This window comes from Netta rufina, assembly GCF_964035555.1.
Source record: "Netta rufina genome assembly, chromosome: 20".
Classification (NCBI taxonomy): Eukaryota; Metazoa; Chordata; class Aves; order Anseriformes; family Anatidae; genus Netta; species Netta rufina.
The window spans coordinates 7638101-7661057 of record NC_140144.1 but is presented as its reverse complement, the minus strand read 5'-3'; the positions used below and the strand labels follow the sequence as shown (position 1 = coordinate 7661057).

Genomic DNA, 22957 nt, shown 5'->3' with positions numbered 1-22957 from the left:
AAATCCGTGGAAGTTTTACGTGTGCATTCAGGAGAGGGCTGCGTCCACATCTCAGGGCTCGTCACCACGCACCTGGCTGCTACATCTTCCTGCCTCACCTTCCCCAGGCAGGCTCTCTGAGGAAGCACTAAGCGCAAAAGGAGACTTCAAAAGAAATGAAAAGTTTTCTTTGTCCTCTTAAGGAAACATTTAATGATCACCTTTACCCCTGCTTTCAACCTGGATGGCCTGCTCTTTATTCTCTGGGCAGGTGCTGAGAGATGAGGCTTTAGTGAGCAGCCTGATTAAAAACAAGTATCAGATGTTTGGAGACAATGTGTAATACGACAACCAACACTCATGGTATCACGTGAGAAATATAATTAAAAAGATTGCTCTGTGACTTTGCTCCTATCATTTCAAGCCTCACATTTTACAATTAAAGGCCATTTGTCTTTTAGTAGCAAGCTAAATTCTGCTCTCTGCCTCGTCATTGTGAAATCACGAGCAATTCTCTGTAAATTAACAGCACTATCTTGAATTTATGCTAGCAGATACTGAATTTGAATCTATATTCACTTTTCTCTAAGCTAGCACATGAATACTACTATATCCTCTCTCTTTTTTTTTTTTTTAAGCACACGCAGATGAAATAAATTAGAAACAAGTGTCACAGGCAGGAACAATTGTCACAGAACACAACTTTGGCTATTTCTGCTGGGTCTTAACTTTCCAGATGCTCTCGGATTTGAAACCTGGAGCTTGAGCCGTGACAAACCTGTGCAAAGTCTGCCCACTTTCCCTGAGCTGCGACTCTGTGATCCACGTGCAAATGAGCTTTGAAATCGCTCTCTGGCCATTTGTTCTAACACCTCCACATCCCCCAACCCCACGCGTCCTGTGCATAAACGCCCTACTGTATCTTGAGCTTGTCGGTACTATAATAGGATGAAGACTTGGGGAGGAGGAACGCTGTCTAAAAGAGGTGCATAACAAGGGAAAAAGTAGCTCTAACAGAGTAGCAACATCATAGGAACAGAGAGAGGCATTGTTGCAGGCCAAGTAATCCTGTGACACGCTACTGTCAGTCATAGCTTGACACCCTGCTGGGCCAGCAAGACATCAAAGCTCACCCCATACCATCTTACATGCTCTTTATCGGCTAATCAGGCTATTCTTCCTGAAATAAAGCTCCGTTAAATCCCCCGCTCACAGGGGCATTCCCATCCTGTTGCCCATCTGCTGGTGAGGGTCAGCTGAAGCAGGAGGCAGATCAGTGCTCTGTCCCTGGTGGCTTCGCAGAGCAGGACAATGCTGTCTCCAACTTCTTATTTTAAAACCCCTTCCCCTTGCCTATTTTTTTTCCCCTCCCCAAATACATACATGTGCAAGAGATGTCACCAGCCTGGAACAATTACGTGGATTAGTGCTTTAATTGCATGGTTAACATTTGCTAATGGAGTTTGCAGCAACAATTACATGCAAAGAATCACAACTGCTACCAGAACAGAAGAAAGATCTTTCCTTCTTTGAATTATTGCAGTGATTTTACAGGCAAGCCCGAAGTTTGTAGTCTGCCGTTGTGCTATAGAAGATATAATCTCAAAAGGGAGGACTATCTATCTTGTGGAAGCAACTCCGAGCACCTAGGATCAGAGGTACTGAGCATCTTCAGCTCCATTTCAAGCAGAGGAGAGCATTTGGGGCTCTACTCCTCCAGATTTGTCAGGGAATTTCAGTTTCCTGATGCAGGAAAGGAGCACCCAGAAGACCGGAACAGATGTAAGAAAGAGGGGAGAAGAACTGGTATTTGTCAAGGCCCGGAGGGAAGGAAGAAACTACATTGTGAGATAAAATAACAGCCACGGTACCTCGTTCATAATAGGTAGGAATAGGTAGGATGGTCAAATTCAAATTTGAGGAGTGAAAATATTCATTTCTCTTCTATTTTCTTGATGCTTTTATCGCCCCATGCCATAAACCAACAGCAAGCAATTATGCACACAGCCCTATCTGAGAGCCTTTTTCCCCTCAACGGGGTTGAGGGTGAAGAGTTGCTGCTGCAGTTGTTCCTGAGACAGGGATCACAGTGCTGTGTAGGTCTGTGCAATTGGGAATGGGAATAGAAAAACCTGGCAGCTTCTACTGTGGAAGTGCTTGGCCACAAGTCTGCTGTTGAAACTCTACAGCAACCAAGACCTGTGCAAGACAGAGAACCACTCCAATATAGAGGAAGTCTCATGCTTCACTCTGGAACACTGCCTGTGCCCTTTTATATCCTTCAAGGTAGCTCTGAAGTACAAATAAATAAGAATTAGGCTGTTTCTGCTTGTAGGAACTGGTGTGTTTCAAGTACACAGAAATTGGTAAAGGTGCAGTAAAACCCAGGCTAGTGTATGTAGGCGCTTCTCCACGCTTAACAGCTTACTTCAAAAACAGAGCATCTTATCAGAAGTCAAACTACAAAGTGAGCTGCTTGTTTCTTCTTTTTCTTCCTTTTTTTTTTTTTTTTTTAAACTGAATTCCCACTCAAATCTTCAACCAAGTTGGTTTAATAAATGTAATTTTTAGGCTCTCTAAAGCCGTTCAGGAAAAAAAAGGAAGAATTAAACAACAGCTCAGAGCACAATGCGAACTAAGCCTTACTCAACATGATTTAGGCTCTCAGGAACAATCACATGGAGCAACTACAAGAACACTGGGGAGCAAAGCGTACCACTGATTGACACGTGGCATCCCTTGGCTTGAGAATGTCAAGCTGGCCTACCTTTTTGGTCTCATTTTGGTTTTCTTCTTTGAGCCAGTGCTTGGAAGAGCAGTCAGGTTCTGGGGGGCGTCCCTCAGGCCAAAGCTCTTGGCCATATGACCCAGGTGGATAGATTTGATGTGGAAGATATGCTTGAGGTTTCTGGGATAGGCAGCGTAGGCACAAACGAAAGACTGCAGTGCTGGGAAAAAAAAAAAAAAAAAAAAAAAAAAAAAAAAAGTGAATTCTGTTTGCTACTGCATCTTTATATATATACACTTAAAGATTCAGCTGTTCCAGCTGAAAGGACATCGGTCTTGTCCTCTGGGACACCTTCTGGTCAGCAGCTGGTGGATAAGGTTGGCATGTTAAAAACCTGTGAAGGTTGTACACTGTACTGGTACAAGTCCGTAAGGAGAAGAAAGGTGGTGGAGAAGGGTTAGGAACTGAAACAATGCTACATGAAGTTGCTTTAGGTCTGCCTCTTGTAAGGATGCCCCTTCTGCCAGAAAGGGTGATGCTTGCAGCACATCTCACAAGAAGAGTTGCTGACATCAAATGGCAGCAGAAAGGGGGAGAGAGGGAATAGCAGGATACAGGGGTGAAGAGAAGGAAATAGAAGCATGGAAGTGGCATAGGAAGGCTCCTCTGATATTACAATCCCAGTAGTCCATGCATTTTTCACCAGTTACTAGATAGTCCCTTATAAATATCTGAGAGCCAGATGGATTTCCTGACTCATCATCACACTGAGAACAGAGCTCACCTTCTCAGAAGGGAAAAATAATAGAATAGCGTGCAAATTTCCTTTCACATCTTTATATTCCTGTAATGCCCTTCCCTCAGGGCTCATTGCTCTAAAGACAATCATCCACTAATACGAACGCTACCACTGCTCCTCCACGCACCCGTCACGTTAACTACACCCAGGTTGTCCTCCCTGCTACAGGGAATAGGGAGGGACTCTCAGCAAGGAAACCTGACAGCTCAGAAAACGCCTCCCTTCAATCCCCCGACTGCTCCTCTGCTCGCTAAACCTCCCGTGCCCCCCCAGCCCTCACTCCAACCACCACCTTCATCTCTCTCTCCCTCTCAGCTCCTGGCAGCAGCAAGCTCTAAACTCTAACCTCTCCTGCCCTTGCCTGTTGAGCCACCGGACCAGCAAGTTTGCCCACAGCTTATGTCTAATCTCTTGGCAGCAGCAGGAGATTGGAGTTTATGAACAGTAATAAAAATGTCATTTTAGCAGATCAGCTCCTGGAAGGACCCAGGGAATCCATCAAAGCTCTGTTTACTGAGTAAAGCGAACTCCTTTTCCCAATCGATGAGAAGAAAAGATTGAGTTTTTTGCACCTTCTTCCCAATTTCACAACGTTACTCTTTTAGAGGCATCTGAACATCAAGAGACCTGTGTTTTCCCAAAAAGAGAATGCTAAATTCCAAACACCTAGTCTCACCGTCTCAGCCGAAGGCCATCCCTCTGAGGGCTTATAAACCAGCTCAAATGCACTCAACAACCTCCTCCTGTTGCCTGTTTTTTTTGCATAAAGTTATTGGTCAAATTCACCTGCTATGAAAAGGTGTAACTCTTCAAAAGGAACAATATGAACCTGCTCTCGCTCCAAATCTGGTCCCATCGGAGCTAATATAGCTGTCTTTCTTGCAGCATTTGAAATGTTTGATACTAAAGATCCTGTTATTATGAAGGCTGAGCTCACCTCCCACGGTTCTTCAGATCGCAAAGGCTGCTGGAACTAACTCCCCAGATCAGAGTTAGAGAATCAAAGCGTCAGAGGGCCCCCTTCCCAAAGTCCTGACAGAAAGCTGCCAGATCCAGGCCTGAGTCAGAGCTCACAAAACAGGGAGAGCTGCAAGAGACTATTCCAAAACTGAACTAACAGCCCTGCTGTACCAGCAGGTCGAAACCTCAGCTCCTGTAACTGTCTCAACTCTGAGGAGCTCAGAGCTGCTGACGTTCATCACAGCACTCAGGAAATCTAAATTAAGACCTTTGGGGTGGCATTCTTTTTTTTTTTTTTAATCCTTACTCTCAGGTCTTTAGACCTTTCAGTGCTGTCAGCACCATGTTTTCCAGCTTTTATGTGCAATTAGAGTGGCCAGATATTAAAAGTTCTTTTTTTAAAAATAAAAATTGAAGTTGCCATCCTCTATAATTTTGTGATCAAAGACATAGAGCTTTAAGAAAACAACTCAAAAAGACTGGTAACAGTGCTGGTTGGGCCAAAATTCACATGAAGGGACATCACCTTAAAGCCACAAGGGAAGCTGCTTGAGCTGTTCCAGCTTTTGCACACCAATACGAATCTAATCCACGCTGGCCTGGGGAGATTCAGATCTGCACTGATCTAAGAGTGGATTCAGAGCAATCCACTGCCCATGTGCTGCCCCACTTTTCTAGGGGAATTGTGGAAAAACAAAGGAAAAAAAAAAAAACAAAGAGATGCATCTGATGAGGGTTAGATATGTTGATTTGGGGGGGACAAAAGGGTACTGAGGTATGAGACAGGTGCCATAACCTGTTCTCCACGCTGGCAGCCAGCTCTCAGTGCAGGTCCCCCAACACAGCCCCAGCCGCACGGCCATATAAGCTGCTGGGGGCTTTCTGCCAGCGTTCAGAGCTCGGGGGAATGGCAAGAAGAATGCACCGAAACGCCCCCCAACACAAGCATCCTGCTGCAGCAGTGGGCTCCTGTAACTCTGCTGTCCCTTTCCACACTAGGGGTGAGGCAAATTGCTCAACTACTGGCCATAAGGTAGTGAAACGCAGAGGACAAACACAGGGTTTCTGTAACCACAATGGCACGAAGAATCAGAAGACAACTGCCTGAGCTCCGCGTGTCACTGCAGCTCCAAAACAAGAGTCCTCGTATGCAACCCTTCAGCTGTGAGGCCTCCGTTTCCCAAAAGGGGCTCCCCTCTTCGTGAAATTTGTCCTTCAGGCAGCAGGGCTCAGCCACAGCCCTCCTCCTCCCACACTCTCTCACCGCTGGTCAGTCAATCAAGTTTGAAGGGCAGCACCTTCCCCGAACTATTTGATTGGAGTTTGGAAAATACAGGGTCGAGAGGCAGAAGGGATGAGTGGGCAGAGAGCCACTCGCCTTCTCAAAGCGGGCTGCAATCAAAACATTGCTTATTAACATTGACTAGGTCAGAAAATGGGGAAAAAGAGAAAAAGAGAGAGAAACAAATGCATCGCTGGCACGGTTTCCAATTGATTGTCTGCCATGAAAGCAAAAGCCAGCTGCCATGTTAATTATTCATGATGCCTGGCGCAGAGGGGAGGAAGAGGGGGTTTATGGAAGCCACTCAGCAGTGGAAAATTTGCATATGTAGATAGTGGAATAGGAGAAAGAGGTGGAGTACTCCTGTACAAGATAAATGGGATGCACAACGTGGCAAATTTCCTGACAAATGTTCTGTACTTCTTGTTTGCAGCTAAAAAAGTTATTGGTGCTGAAGTCAGCAACAAGTGTGTATGGAGCTTGCGTACAGTGAGCTGCATAAAGAGACCACTGAGGTTTTCTGAGTGTGACCCAAGCCATTCAGTTGTTCCTTCACCCTGTCACAGTCATTTCAGGTTAGAAGTTCGCATGGGGATGAGGAATCCCAGTGAAGTATCAGGAAGGTCATCCATGCAGGAGCAAGGATTTGACTGTATTAGGGATGTGTTTTAAGATCATGGACTTTCAAGAGCACCTAGTAAAAGTAATACACCAGTCAAGTAGCACAACGCACCTGAAAATGGGTGCAAGCAAGCTGCTTAAGTGGCAAGTCTCTAACACTTTCATTGTAGGAGAAAAGTATTTCAAAACTCCAATCAACACTGCAACCTTTGTGGGGTGGTGGTGGTAAGAAACAGTGCAGTGACACGTACACAATCTAAGACATGCAGGATTTGAGTCAGATCAAAGTCACAAAAGAGGTGAAAAAGAGAACAATCAGGACAAGAGACACATGACTAGTGGAAACTTGGAAAAAAGGAAAGGCTCTAGTTGTGTATGTTCTGAGCAAGAGTGGTTCAGCCTCTTGCGTGAAGAGTTTGCTTGTTGTGGACTTGTCTCACTATTTAATGAACCAATTCCAACTAATTGTCAAGGATCTTTGGGGCCTGACTTCCAGCACTAGATTTACAACAGGTATTCAGTTACAGGCACGCCCAGATCAGCCCCACTGGGCAGCAGAATCACACTTTGCAGAGGGGTGCCTACACTGCAGCATCACCTAGGTTCCTCTCAGGAGATTGCTTAGCGTTTATTTTCCTACCACATCCCTGTCAAGTTCTCCATCTTTTCCCCCAAATCTACCTTTCTGGCTTTTTCCAACTGAGAAGCCTGCCTTTCTGAGTAGTTGTGCTCTCTCCCGTTTTTCTCCCATCCCACACAACAACCTCCAGCCTAAGAGCCTGGCCTGTTAAGAGCTGCTCCCAGGATGTCCTGCCTCACAGGCTTCAAATTCATCCCCGGCATGAACTGAAAGCAGCCGGTGGGTGTTGCACCAGGACGTGGTTAGGCAGGTCACCCATAACCTTCCCAGAGCAACACGCCATCTATTTGCTCTTGTGATTGGGTCAGAGTCCTTGGATGTGAATCCTACTGAAAGCCGAGATTAAACCTCATTTGCACTTAATATGGGGATGCAAGAAATTAACATTTAATATCATCACAAAGCCTTCTGGGCCCATCTCAACCCCCCTACGGAGCCTGATGTACCCAAAATGTTTCTTCCAGGCATTTTCCCTGAAGCCCTTCCCCTGAAGAAAACAGATTATAAATGAGCCCTTCTGGAATAAGCTGAAAAGAAATGCACTGACCTTTTTTTGCCCACCGGACGGTCACCTCACTGGAGTGAACATAATTTTCAAATTTTGTCTGCAAGACCGTGGCCCGCTCCCGGACTTCCTGAGGGTCCGTACCACAGGATTTCTACAAGGGCGGTGGGAGGATTAGAGGAAAGAGAGAATTTGAGTCAGGAATAATGAAGCAGTTTACAATAGATTTAATAACAGTAAAATCACACAGTAACCACCCAGGGGCCAACAAAGGTAATCCTCTCAATATTACTAGAGAAAAAAAAAATTATAGATAAAGACGTTAAAGTCAAAGCAGCCAGTAAGCACTCCATGGTGAGGAGAGCAAATCAGTTTTAATTTTGTGTTTTCTAACATCTATCACGTAGCTTTTTCCCCTCACGTTTTTTTTTTTTTTTCTCCTCCTCAGATTCAACAGGCCAGATACCAGTGCCTATTTCCACTGCGGTTATTTGGAATTACTCTCCCCAGGCTCTACACGGACTCTGCTGGGCCCAGGTTCTTTATCAGGAGTCAGGCTGATGTTGTAGGTTCCCCTGAGCAGTTCCCCATAGTGCCTGGCCTCTTCTTGGCACTCATGGGGCAGGAGATCTGCAGGAGATCTCCACACCCCAGAGAATGGGCCAAAAATTCAGCACCTGTGAACCGAGCCAACTGAAATGAACCTCTCAGTACTGGTGTCTACACGAAGTTTGCTCCCTGTCGGTACATCACAGGTAACCATAACTGCTGGTGGTTCCTCCAGAGTAAGACAAGGCCCATGCACCAAAGGCACGACATAAGAAATTTCCTTGAGCTGAAAAAGCAGTTTTGCATGTGCAAAAGCTTTTCCATGCTCAGACTGTAGGATCCAGTGCAGGAAATGGAAGGCAAATGTTACTGGGAGCAAGCTGTTACTGGGAGGAGAAAAGAGGCTGCCTCTCTAAAGTACCAAGGCAGATAGAGGAAATGTGGACAAGAGAACAAGAGATCTGATGGCAAGTTGATAGCAAAGTGCAAAGCCAAGCATCCATGGATATGCAACTCCCCCAGGAATGGACCACAGAGCTCAAAAGCCATTCAGACATGAACCAGTGCCAGATCCAAGGCAGCAATTTGTTACTGGTCAACCCCTCGCCTTCCTGCCCAGGGCTGACTGAAAACAAACATCCACCTCCCACTACCCTGTAACTAGGCCTGTGCCACCACAACAGTCCCGTTGTTCCTCCCCAGGAGATTTGCATGCTAATGCTGCACAACCCTCCCTCCCTCAGCCTGCAAGCATCCCCTCTGCCCTGCTGCTGGCCAGGGGAGCCACATCACATCGACACTGGGAACCCCAGTGAGTGGGGAAGCCAGGTGATGCTGCTGACACCCCCCCAAAAACGTTCTGCTGATCCTGATCTGCCCCTCTGCATCCTAACAGCAAATCCACCGCCAGCACGACCCCAAATGCAGGCCCAGTCCCTGCACAGCGCCCTCTTTGCAACTCAGGAGCCCTCTGCGTAATCCTTCAGCGAAGCAAACGCACGTGGGGACTCGAGGTCCTGCTCACCCGCTGCCTGGACTGCCTGGCTGCACCTCCAGCAAAGCCAACGTTGGTGTTTTAAGGCTACCCGGGGCATCTCCCAGATTGCCGGGCTCTGCTATCCATCTCCCGGTGCGCTCCAGAGACTGACAGCACACCCGTTCCAGAGCTGTCTCTGAGTTTGACTTCATGTGCGCCTATTAATCAGCTGAGACAGGCTCCAGTCGAGGGGCCTCTGTAAAGGTTTAATAAACTACAAGTGGTGCTGCCTCCCTGAAGTGGACACTCGGCGCTGCGACTAACAAGTTTCCATTGACGTGAAACATAAAACTTTCTCCCACCCCGCCCGCTCCTCCTAGTCCCCATCACTTTTCTTTTGTTAAGCCTCCTGGCAGCACAAAGTGTCACCTTCCCAGCGTTTTTTAATATGAATGTGAAATTAGTGAGGTTTGCCCTTTCCCCTGGCGGACAGAATCCTCTGTTATTAAAAAGTAAAGCACTTTAATAATGAAAACTTTTTCTCTTTTTCCTGTGTTTTAACTGTTTAAAATTAATGAGAAGGGCATAACGGTTGTCAAAGCGATATTGAAAGCCGGGTAGCCAGGACCGAATAAGCACGAAAATCCCTCCAGAGTGTTAAATAAACAGTGCTTCAGCCCCCTCTGAATCCCTCTGTTGGTTATTGTATACATTCTGTAACAGCACTCAGAATAGATCTGAGCACCGGGGAGGCAGAAAGGTTTCAGAATTCCAATAAAGGCCTCAAATTAAAGACAGCCTGGTGCGAATTCCAGGAGAAAATTAAAGAGACCTCAAGCTTAAGTGACAGGTGACTTGCTTCTGTGTCACAACTGTCAGGGGATTTAGTGATAATATGGCAATATATTACAAAGGACTTTTCTTATTCCCCCCTTTAGGTTTCAAAATGAGGCATCTCTTCTTCCTGGTGCTGGGGGAAAAAAAAAAAAAAAGTAAGACAAAAATGAGGGATAAAAAACTAGGTGCATAATTTCCAAAGTGTGAGGTCAGTCCGAGAGAAATAAATGAAAAAAGCAAATGGCAGGGAACATAATGTACTCAGAAAACAGCTTCTCCCCTCCTCCCATCTCCACCTTGTCTTTTATCCCCTTCAGCCTCTTGAGACAGATCTCATTTTAAAATTGCCCCCTAATGGGCATGAAAAAAAAAAATAAAAATCTGTGTTTGATTCCTGCCTTCCAGGGAGGTTCATCTTTAAAAAATAATAAAATAAAATAAAAAAATAAATTTAAAACTGACTCAGAGCCAAACTGCGAAAACAAAACCAGCACACCATGCGAGTATCTGGGCAGATCAAATACAAGAGTGCTACTGGAAGTGTACTGGAAGCCATCCTGCGTGCTTTACTCACACAAGCCAGCTTTAATCCTGCTCGCATCCTGGTTCAGATGAACAGGACAATTAATTTGAGACCCTTCCACATTTTTCTAAGGCCCAGAAGATAAAAGCCTACCCCAGAGGCTTGCTTGATCTACTCTCCACACAGATGAATGTTGTATCTGTTAGGTAATAAGCATTACTACCATTATGGAGAAGTAGTGGGATAGAAGAGCTTTTTCTACCCTGTATTTGCTTAAAATAAGAGCCAATTCTGGCAGATCCCTAACCACTAGTATCATCTGTAATCAATAACAGTACCAATAACCTGGAAGAAGAGACGGGCCTGGTTGCAACATGACTTCACTGGTTCAAGACACCAGGGGACCTCCCACCAGCCTCACTAGGAGAAAACATACCTCCCTCGTTCAGAAGAAAGAAACATGGAATTATAAAGACTGCAGCTTTTAGGTTTGAGAGGCTGGGATAAGTACTGAAAGTCTCTGATTTCATTAAGAGAGTATGTTAATGGGAGAAAGGATAGAGACAGAATAAAGCTAGACTGAGGTAGAGGAGTTCTCTCCTAAAGCAGGAGAGAAAAAAAAAGCCAAAAGCACAGGCTGTAACATCTCCTGCTTCCATTATACTTCAAAACAAAATGAAGGATTTTGTTTTAATAACAACTTTTTACTAACCTCCACACACCTTCTCTAGAACTCGCCAAGTCCCCCTGCCCCCCTCCATAAAAGTTGAAAGATCAAATTTATTCTCTTTGTAGGCAGGTGAACATTCACACACCCAGACATAGCCACATATATATTTTATACACCTAAATATAAAATATACATTTTACAGGCACTTCAGCTTGCTCCCTGGCTGCACACAGAAGCCCAAAAAATGCATGTTCCAACGGGGTGCTTATAATGGACTTCAGTTGAGGCAATGAGAACCGAAGAGCATTATAATGAGGTTCCTGTGTGCACCACCATAATATATACATGACTCAACGCACCGAGAGCTGATAAGCAAAGCTAACTCGCTCTCGAACGGCAACATCACAAATGGATCAGGCTCAGCTCCTCGTAACAACAAGTCCTCAATCACTCTCTGTCCTATGCAGTGTCCGTTGCATTCCCAGCTTATTCTACTGGCTTTACAGCAAACTTAGGGAATTTAAGAGAGATTAACCTCCCTTAAAACTCATCAACACGTCCCTGCAGCATCTCAGGAAGCATTACAGACCACTTATAGAGCCTCTGATGGCAATAAAATACAAATCTAACAAATTAAATGAATTTTTGATTGCATTTAATTTATTTTTCAAGTAATTCCTGAAGATATCTATTTGATATTGACAGGCCTATGGTAATTTCATCCCCATTACAGAGATTATTTTTTTCCAGAAAGAGAAACTCTATTTCTCAGTCTCAATTCTTTAAGATTCTGAGTCACATAAAAATAGGTAATTTTGTATTTCTAAGTCCCTGCAGCAGATTCAGACTATCCTACAGACTGAGTGGATGTACCTCAGCTCCAGTGAAGTCAATAGCAAAATTCCATTCACTTTGAAGGCAGAGGGAATACAGGAGTTCAATCCCACCTTTGACTGCAAGTGAAAGGAACCAGCTCCTTCTGTACTGGTGCTCATGTACAGCAGCTGGCATGGCAGGGCATGCCTAGGCAGCACTACCCAGCAAAAAAAAATGAGAGTAACATAGCTACTTTTCAAATCGGGGTTGTTTTTTGTTTGTCTGTGGGTTTTTGTTGTTGTTTTGAGTAAAGCAAGAAAGGCAGAATACGAGTATTTAAATCAAAACATTCTACATTTAAATGTAGAGAGTATTCTACAATTTGAAAGCGTGGCAGAAATACCAACCTGATCAGTCCTGGTAACAGGTTTGCTAGCTTTATATTGCTGATCCAAAGGCAAGGATACAAAGGCACTGAGATGTTTAGGTGAGAATTTTGGAAATGGATCAATCATTTTGTACCTCCTGAAGTATTGAGCTCTGACATTCAACAACATTCAGCATGCAGTTTGTCCTGCCACTTTCAAAAACCAAACTGTCAATTTCCAGAGAAGAAGAAGAAAAATAAAAATACCAAACCACCTTCTCTATTTTGCTCACTTCCTGTGAAATTACACTTGTCCTTGAGACTGGAACAGGTAACGTTCTATCCAATGTTAGTAACAAACCTAAAGTGCACTAACTTCACAGATTTAATTGTTGAAAAACTCTCCAAAGTAAACTCAGTTACCTGCCTATAAGCACATTCAAGAGAAAAAGAAAGTATTTATTCACAAAAAAAGCTATTTAAAATAACTTCTGCATTAAAACAGCATAACCGCACTTTTCCATACTTGCTAAAAAAACTAAGAGGCTGTACCCTAAACAAGTTCCAAACATTTAAAGTATAAACATTACAGGCTGATTTCAGTGAAAAATTATGACCTTTATATACAGCTGTATCTCACATGAGCTACAGATGCAGCTTTCTGTGAAGCATGCAGGAAAACTGAACGTCTTTAAAAGCATCTTTACATAAACCACCGCAATTCTTAACAGTCATCTGAGAAGGTACTGGGCAGGTTGTAGGCTCATACATGTTAAAACAAAGAACAAGCAGACATAACAACAACCAACCAAAAAAAAAAAACATGCTGCATCATGCTTGACGCGCTCTTGACTTCCATTCAGAGCGAGGGTTCATGGAAGATGTAATTTGCCAGAATGCAGAAACACCAAAGATGTCACCTGCAAATGACTGAATTCTGTGAATTAGCAAACTGATGGCAGACCCAAAATTTGCCAAAGTCAATGAAAAGGTGACTGTCATCACAGAGAGCTTTATTTCAGGCTCCAAGTAAATACAGATAATAATTAAAAAGCCTACAGAGCACAACACCAAATACATTTTGCTCATTTCTTCAATAAGTTTTGTGTTATTTGTAATCTCCAACAGTATTTTAATACAGAAAACCCAAGGAGAACAGAAACACCGGGAAAAAAATAAAGAACTTTTGCAGCTAGAAACCTTTGCTGTCTACTAAAAATATTTGCTGAAGAGTTAGAAGGAACTGGTTTTGGGGGGCAGCAGTTTAAATATTGGGCAACTGTGATCTAAGGCGGTTCTATGATTATTTGCATTGCCTGACATGATGGACAGACCAACCATCATACCGTAAAGATGGAAGCTAAGGGAGGAATATTTATGATGCTTAACTGGTAAATGAAAATTGCAGCAATTCCAAATCAGCAGAATAACTCACCTTGCTTCTTGGTCTGGGCAACTTGAAGCGATCGTCTTTCATCAGGCTGGATAATACCTTCTCCATCTTTATCTCTGAGACACTGAAGCAACAAAGAAAAAAAAAGTCAATGATTTCTTCTACTTTTTAAAACATAGCATGTAACAAACTTCAGGCTGATAATGGATTGCAAGAAGACTGAGATTTATATGTTCAACTTAAGCATTTATCCCTGAAATACACAAGGTCTTAGCGACTCCCCCAGCAACTCCAAAAATGTCATTAATACAAAATCTCAGCCCCAGCTGAACTGGTGCTTTCACTGGAACAGAGACAACATTTTACCAACATTGTCACCATTAATAGTCACCAACACACAATCTGGTACAAACAGGGCATCAAAATCACTGAGGGTGGCAAATAAAAACAGTCCACTGAAAGGCTCCTTGGTTCTCAACCAGCATAACTAACCACCAAAAAAATCCATGCCTTTAATTATATTTCTGTTTCCCTAACTTTTCTTTCCTTGCATTGAAAAGCATCAAGACAAACAGGAAACGTTTAGTTCTCTTTTACTGGTTTTCCAGTAAAAGACTCTCAGTATAGAGTTCAAGCAGCTCGTAACAGTAATGTTTCATGTAGGTTTACTTTATAACAATAAGGTGTAACCTCCACTTTGAACCCAAAGGATGTCACCCATTTCATTGTCCATGAGATGCCATGGGCAGGGAGCAGATGCATTTTGTTGCTTGTGCAAGTGTGAGAAAGAGCCTGACTTGAGACCTGCACATACAGGCTAGAAAGATGTGCTGCTCTCACTTTGCTGTGTTCTCAGCTCTGCCAGAACAAGTTTACTTTTCTGCTTCTCCTACATCTCATCTCCCCTGATTTAGCTGCTGGATTCTCTTAAAGATCAGAGACATTGCTCAACCCTCATCCAAAGGAACAGAGTGTTTTGACGTTTACACACCATATTTTCCACCCACGTTAGTGGCCATGCTCACAAAGCTGAAGACCTAGAACTAAAGCTGTGTAGAGACACAGCTCCTTCCTCTCACACTGACTCAGAGAGAAACAACAGGATCCCAGGGAACTTTTCCTATGAAGCCAAGTCTCACACACCTCTCTCCCACAACATTTTACATCATCCCAACCTCTTGCTACATTGCCTGGGTGAGGGCTTAGAAACACAGTACCTGACGGACATGCTCTCCCACTCATTTATAGCTTCAAAAGCCACCTCTGATGCCAAATAAGTGGTTTGATTTCCTTCCCCATTCTGAGAACTCACCTTCTTTCTCCTCTAAAGTGCAAAGCCAAAGCCCTGCCCATTAGGGACCCGACACATTTTATTTATTTATTTATTTTTTAAACTCAGGCGACTCAGTCAGCTGTCCTAGCCAGGTTTCACACTGGGCATTTATTTTCATTCTGTCGACTCACATTCTTCCTGTAGATTCAACCAGATGATTTATTCTCCAGTCCAGCTTGCAGAACGCTGCTGGGTACTGCTATGGCCCAGATACCACTAGCACTTAAGAACCTGATTCATTTTAAAGCATGTGAGTGGTCCCATTTAGAGATGCTTTTACACGAGACTAGATATTCTTTGTCCTCTTTAACACTGCCTTGTGGGGCACACACACGCCAGGTGACACAGCACAGGAACAGCTGTGCAGCTTCAGGCAATTAATATTACAGCTGCATCCAAACTGGGTCCCATTTCCAAGGGAATTACTCAGAGAATAAAAGCTGAAGTTTGTGAGCCCAAATTTTCAAGTTGCTGCATTTCAGCAACGGGCAAAGGTCATCTCTAGAAAAGAGATTCTTTGCCTTTTTATACCAGAATCAATTATAAATAATGCATGGAAACCGAGGCGTTCATTTGGGTTTACAACAGTTTAAGGAAGAGGTAAATCTTGGGGGCCTACCAGCTCTCATATGGTCAGACAGGTGTACGTGGCTTCTGAAAGGAGGCACTGATGATTTTCTGTGAAGTGTAGGAGGAGATTGTAACAAGGATCTCCCCTTCCTCTTCACTCAGGGTTCACAAAACCCCTGTCCAGGAGGAACAGGTGATTCTTTACCACACTCTTCATTACAGGATACTGTGATCCTGGCCTGTTCCCTGTCCCCTCCCAGTTTAAGCAACAAATACCTTTTCTTCCTGCAATCTGCATTTTCAACCTCAGCCAGTTCGTCACAACACAAGGAAAGAAGAGATGGTTCAGAGAAGCGATCACACAGCCTGGAAGGTAAAGGCTGGCGTGGCCAAGAGATACCCTACGAGGGAGAGAAGCCCCATCTTTGTGCAGCTGGGACTCAACAGAGCAGATTCCTCCACTGAGGCTGCCGAGAAAGGCGGGGGAGCGATGGGGGAGAAAGGGAAACGGAGCAGAAAAAGACAACCGAGGGTCTTTCTGTTTGTGAAAAGTATAACAGCAAATTAAAACATAAACGGCAACCGCTTAAGCGAGCGAAGAAGCATCCCTCCCCTTCCCCCCTCCCCAAAAGGCTGCCCTGACACGGCGCTGAATGAAAACGTCAACCCCCTGACATTGATTTGTCTGATGTGTCACCCCCTCGCCGATCCTCCCCGCTCCTGGCGCGCCGCCAGCTCGCAGCCGAACAGAGCCGTGAACCTGGTTCGCAGCGGGGAGCATCAGGCGAGGGGAGCGGGCGAAGGCAGGGGGGGAGAGAAGAGCACGGCACGGAGAGGGGAGAGAAATGACTCGTGCCTTCACGGTGATGGGTTTGCCTTTATAAATTAGTTAGGCCGCCGTTAGGAGATAAAGAAATTATCTGATAGCTGTCGAGGCAGGCGCTGCTAGATTGCAGTTGAAGGAGCTGAAAGAGACATAAGCAAAAGGAGGAAAAAAAAAGTAAATCTCGCTGACTTTCTACTGCTCCTTGCCTTCTGCCTTTGAAGGAAAATCTGTTAGTTATGCTTAGAGGTGAGACAGAACATTTTGGAGTCTAACCTTTAAAAAAAGGGGGGGGGGGGAAATGCACACTGAACATCAGTGTGCGTGTACGTATGCGGTTACAGTTGGGTAGAGGAGCCACAACTTCAAGCCACACAAAGATTGAAAAGAAAGTTACAGAGAGGCACGCAGCTTTCTCGAGACCCATCGGGGATTGCTGATCTCAGCAGAGCCAAAGTGAGATCGCTTTGGCAAAGGTTAATGCTGCTTTTCCACAGTGGAAGCCAAGGAGAGGCTTCAGGTACCGGTGAAAATTAATTGCGAGCGATTTCCAATTTCAAAGGCAGTCATCCCTAATTCCGAAGTGGATTTTCATCCAGGAACAAAGCCACGTCTGCTCTCATTACTTCCAACCCTCAACATTTCTGGACTTACTCCCAAGCATGCTGGGGTGGGTGGAGGGGTTTAAGAAAAAACTCTGGGTCTGATCCTCATCCACCGCAAATCAGTGCGGCACTGGAACTACTCATTTACACCAACCAAAGACGGCAAGGACCTGTCTCATGCTTTGTCTTCTTAGAAATACATATTTTATGAAGTATTTACATTTCAATAAACCCAGCAGGAATTTCATTTAAAGAAAAAAAAAATTAAAGAACAATTCACAACACACTCATCCCCAGTAAGAAACAACAGACTTCAAATTGAAGCGAAGAATTAAAACAAAATGCAAAGTCCAGTAACTCGTGCAGTCCCAATCAAAAGCTACACAGCCTTAGGATAAAGAAACAAAAATTATCAGTGCTTAAGAGGATCGGAGAGCGTCCGACACATGCTGTCTTTCACCACCGCACTGAATTAAATTGTCAGGATTATCAGCGTAATGCTCTGTTTATGAAGGGTAACGGCAATTTGTGCTGATGGCACTTGCTGCCTTTAGCTTCAAGCTGCCTTCCCGCATCTTCTCTGTAATTCATCAGCTCTCTCTTCTGTTCCGCTGCCCCCTTCTCACACCATGTAGGAAGAGCAGAGGACACATGACTGCAACCAGGCCGAATCGCCCACCCATGCCAATTAGCCACTCATTTCCTTCCATCTGAAGCCAGGGGTCAAAGGAGGGGAATTACACTCCTTTTTTGGGAAGTCCCTTCTCTCCGGGGCAGCGCGTTTTATGAAGAATAGAAACCAACCAAACAAGAAAAGACAGTCCCCAGAGTTGTTTGGCTGTAGTGATTTGAGAAGTAGAGGAAAAATATCCACATAAACCTCCCTCCGCACACTGAGCACAGTCTTCTCCAGATGCCTGACGAACAGCGGCTGCTCAACAACAGGTCTCCTTAGCAGATATAATTACCAGCGTGGGTGACTGACACCGCTCCTTAAACTTGGTAAAAAAAACAACAAAATTGGATAAAAGCGTTAACATTTAAAATTGGGGGGAAAAAAAAAAAAAAGGAGGGAAATTTCCCTCTCCTTTCTCCAAGCCTTCCCCAAATGCTGTAAAATAGAAAAATAAAACTTTCTAGTTGGAACTAAAAATTCACAATTATGTGGGATTTCACCTTTAAATGTCAGTGCTGTTTGTTACATGAAAAAAAACCCTGTCAGCTTAGCCCTCCATGTCTTGCTGGTGTCTGCTTAATAGATAGTTACCTGGGATGATGGATGGCTCTTTGTTAGACCACTAAATGGCTCACAGCCTAGAATAAGCCTGTATTTACTGCCAACATTTGTTTGTTTCAAGGATGCAAAACCAAATACAGCTCCAAGCAGCTCCACCCGACATAAACACGAGAAATAAAAGGGAACTAATTTGTGCACGAGTTTACAGGGCTCCATCAACACCAGCACAACACTAAAAGGACTCCGCTGTTCTGAAAAGCCAAGAGACAGCAAAGCAGGGAGCAAGGGGAGTCACGTATCTCCAGCTGACTGCCGAGGAGGCTTGGGACCTGAGAGTGCTCCTGAATAGCAAATCTGAGGGTATTTTTCCCCCCCACAAAGGGACAACTGTGCGAGCAGAGCTGACTGCACTTTGGGCTGGCTCTTCACCAGCCTGGCTCCTTGCTGCCTATTCCCCTGCCCTAGCTACAGCCGGTGTAAGAGCAGCTTTCTCAGCTAGCCAGGAAACGCACCCCAGTTCTGGTCTGCTGAATCCACTGCCCTCTTTGCCTTCCAGGACCACACTGAGCCCTCACCACTCGCAAAAGCCTCTCCTATTTCTGTCACAAGCCACTTACACAACCTATCTGGGCCAATTACCTGCCAGCTATGACCCACAGCTCCCTAGCTATTTCTCCGCCGGATCTCTCCTGAAGCGAAAGCACAATCTCTGACAATATGGTGCTATGCAGGCAGATGGCCAGTTAGCATTTGACAGGCTCATTTGACTTGTGATCTCCGCATAGCCACGGCTTGAACCCAGGGCCACGGAGATAACAACCGGGTGCAAAGGATCTCCGACTACCGTCTCCTCTCTGCCCCTCGCCGCACACACTCGCCTGCACACAATCTGTCAGGCTGCTGATTTTTCGCACGCTTTCCCCCTCCTCTCCTTTTGCTAGTCTGGGGCTGGTCCGGGATCACAAGAATTAATAAATTCTTATTAAAACCTGCGCGAGCTACAGTCCCGCTGAAAGTGCCACGGAAGGTTAATTAGCAAGGATGAGCTGAAACTTTTGTTCGCGTTTCTGACTCACTTAATCTTGTGAGAAGCCAGCAAGCTGACATATTCTGCCTCCGAAGGCGCCAGGACAAGCAGGCTGTTCCCGTGACAGCCAATCCGAGCCGTCCTCCCGATCCGGTGGATGTATTCCGCAGGTGAAGCCGGAGCGTTATACTTCAAAAAGGGAACACGAGAAGGGAAAGGAGGAATTAACAGAACACGGCGTGTTAATTATAAACGAGACGCTCAGCCCGCTCGCCTGAAACAAAGGGGATCTGGGCAAAACCCACACGCTGTACTTGCCTCGGAATCAGTCTGTTTAGGAAGAGCCCATCGGACTCATCCCTGTAACCATCACTCAACCCCCTCAGCCACAGCAGTTTTTTGACATGTGAATGTGACACATTGGCCAACTTTCAGATAATAGGACAGTTTTCCCCATCTCAGTGTCTCTCTTTGCCTTTTACATTTTATTTCTATACAGGCACGTCAGGAACCTGTTTGCTTCCCTCAAAAAAAAAAAAAAAAAAAGAAAAAGAAAAAAAAAAACACACAAAAACCTCAAACCAAACAACCCTCAGCAGTGCCCATACATCCGAAGCAAGAAGCTGCCTGCTTCTGGGAGAAAAGCCGTGAAATAAAACATGACAAATTTAAACGTGGAGTTGGGCTAAATTGCTTTGTTTGAATTAAACCAAATCAGAGGTTACTGGATACATTACTGGGTAGAGGAAACCTAAAAGAGATGAGGGAGTACGTCCTTCAGGCAGCAGTTGTCTTTCCACCCATAACTGCGAGGCGCTATTGAAACGTTGCTTAAAGCTCCGTCCCACCCCAAATAGCGGTGCCCCTCGTTTACTTCTCTGGGGATCAAAAATGCCCAGCCACTTGCAAGATCTGATAAAGGGTGACCTATTTCCCTCCCTTTAGCCTTCCCCTATTCTCCCCCTACCCCTCTTTCCTGGAAAAATGAACATGCACAGAGATACTGCTTAGAAATGAGCCCTCAGCAGTTTAACTGGAAAAAAACCAACAACCAAAGCCCACTCTAGTGTTTATACCTGTGCCCTCTGGCAAAGTTTCTACTGGCTAGAGGTGTGAGTAAGATGCTGTGAGCAATCTAATTGCTCCCTGCAGGTCCTTGCTCTTGGACACAGCTCTCAGGACAGCTGAGATTTCGCCTTCTGGACACACAGAAATCTCCCAGGGCTTGAGGTAATTTGCACTGCGTTCTAACACTGGCAACTGTATCTTTGGTAAATTATATTAATATACAGAGCTGGGAATTAAAGACTTCACTTCCCCAGCCTTCTCTGACTAGCTAGCTGCTACAAAATCTTTCGTCTTTAAAAAAAACCACAAAATTAAAATAAAATTTGTTACCTGAAGGGATGAGGTAGAAATTAAAAGGCTGTTTTGTTGAGGCTTTGTGCACTGTTCTTTCTACCCAGGTGTCACTTGATAGAGGAGAATCTCTAGATCAGTTTTGCTGAATTCAACTAACCTTTCTTTTAATTATAAATCTTTTACAAAAATGAAATCTGCTTCGTGCCCCCAGCTTCCTGTTTGAAATGACAGGCTGCTATTTTTAAGGTTCAATCCATCTCCCTTAGTTTTTTTTTCCCTCCCCAAAGAGAGCATTTCTGTCAGCAGCAATGCAGTGTTCGTGGTTTTTTGTTTGTTTGTTTGGTGGTGGTGGTTGTTTTTGTTTTAAAGGGAAAAATCTGAACTATGCAGTTCTACTGAAAGCTGAATGCTTACAGCTACCCAGTCCCAGTCCCAACCCAGCAAAACCTAACCCGAAACATTCAGGTCACTGCACAGGCAGGATTGGGCTACTCAATGTTTAACATTAGGACTGCACTTAAAATCCTCGTGGAACTGCCTCCCCACCAATCTCAGAAAATCAGAAACACAGAACTGCAAAAGAAACGGCCAGTGCTTCACAGAATTTAGCTTCCTGTGGGGGGGAAGCAGGAGGTGTTTCCTCCCAGCCAGCAGAACGTTATTACACTGCTGACAATACTCAAGTTATTGAGGAGGAAAACAGACTGTCAGCCTTGACTCCTGGTCCTGTCGTCGGGATCACGCAGGTCTCTCACACCTGTAGGCACCAGCACAAAGGCAAGCAAAACGGCAGAAAGAGGATGTGGACTGGAAGGGGGTTTTCATCTGAGCAAGGCTGAGCTTAATACATACGTACGCATACACAAACACAGCAAACCTACCTGCACGATCCACGTAACTTGAGGCAGGTCCAGCCCACGTGCTGCAACATCCTTTAAAATTAATAAGGAAATTACTGTAAAAATGCTTTGAAGATATCAGCAAATTAAGAACTCTCCTAGGGTAGTGATTATGCTGGGACAACTGGCTACGCAAGTAGGATTTTTATGTGCCTGGTTTGGGGAGAGATGGACTGAGGTCAAAAGTAAGGGTAAGGGTTTTAAATGCAAGGGAGATTGTTAACAGGCTAATACAATAGAAAGTGTTCTACTGCTACGGGCCAAAGCTTGGAGGATATAAAAACATCAATTTCAGGAAAGTGGTGTTGAATTACGGCAGTCTGCTCCAGTCCCTTTGCATTATATCAGAGAGAGTCACCTTTCGTCACGGCAGTGATACCATTAAGTGATACCATAGTGATACTTTAGTTCTTCAGTTTGTACCACTGCTGAAAGCAGATCTGCTCGTAGCACCTACTGCCCAAACAATGAGAGAGGCAGAATCAAACCCCTGCAAGGCACCATTACTTCTCAGCGTAACTTTCTCTACGGCGAGCCTAAGAACAGCCAGGCTGCTCATGAGGAAAACGGCCACGAAGCAATGACCAAGGACCCTAGGCCTTGAGTAGAATACCCAAAGACACGCTCATCTCCAACCACTACTGATTAGTTGTTTCCTAGGGGATGGTCTGAAGTTGAGGAGCAGAAGACTTGCAGGTCACCTGGCCCTGTGATAAAAGGCCACCGAACAATTTAGGAGAACCTGCAGGAAGCTGAAGGACAGCTCGAGGGAAGGGGACTTCAGCTATCCCTTAGATTTTCACCAGTCTGGCTTTGATTTGGAGAAACAAAACTCAGCCCTGAAGAAAACAGTCTGAAGCTACTCTCAGGCAAGTTATTTGATGTGCCAGCTGGTGAGAAAATGCATCAACTTGCAGGACTTGAGCGAGACCCTTTAGTTATCCACAGCCAGTGCAGCTCAAAAAATATATATCCTTTCAAAGAGAAAAGAGTTTAAATAGTGTTCAAAATGGAGAGAGTGCAAGCGTGGTTCGATCTCCCTTCTTGATTTTCTGTTCATTAGTAATGTCCTCACATACTCCTTGGATTTTACATTCACCACGCACAATAACAGAGCAGGTGTGCAGATTTAACTCTGTTAGGAAATGTTTTGGAACACGTGTATCTTTTAGCTAGTTGCAAAATAGAATATATTAAGAACGTAAGCAGGAGCTTAATGTACTAAAAATGTGTCAGCCACCCACTGAAGTGTTTTCATGCAACTCCCACACACGTTAAAAGACTAGGAAGCTGATGTTTTGGCAGCAAAGACCTTCTCATAAGCACTAGCCAGGTTGCTTTGTGGCTCCAACTGCAGTAAAAGAGGAGACACTTTCCACAGCGCCCACTCTGAAATAACACACACTTTAGCTCCAGCACGCTCATTAAGAATCAACTTGTTCCCAGAGTCAGATGA

General features: G+C 44.7%; 1 protein-coding gene across 1 annotated transcript in view; it reads right to left on the bottom strand.

The window, feature by feature from the left end:
- DDX31 (DEAD-box helicase 31) overlaps positions 1-22957 on the bottom strand; it is a 47079-nt gene that overhangs the window by 7244 nt on the left and 16878 nt on the right. Inside the window, exons 15-19 of the mRNA XM_084299247.1 lie at positions 21484-21534; positions 19290-19429; positions 13688-13769; positions 7557-7668; positions 2747-2927 (exon numbers count right to left, since the gene is read on the bottom strand). Of these exons, the coding sequence (XP_084155373.1) occupies positions 2747-2927; positions 7557-7668; positions 13688-13769; positions 19290-19429; positions 21484-21534 (566 nt within the window). The remainder of the gene's footprint in view (positions 1-2746; positions 2928-7556; positions 7669-13687; positions 13770-19289; positions 19430-21483; positions 21535-22957) is intronic.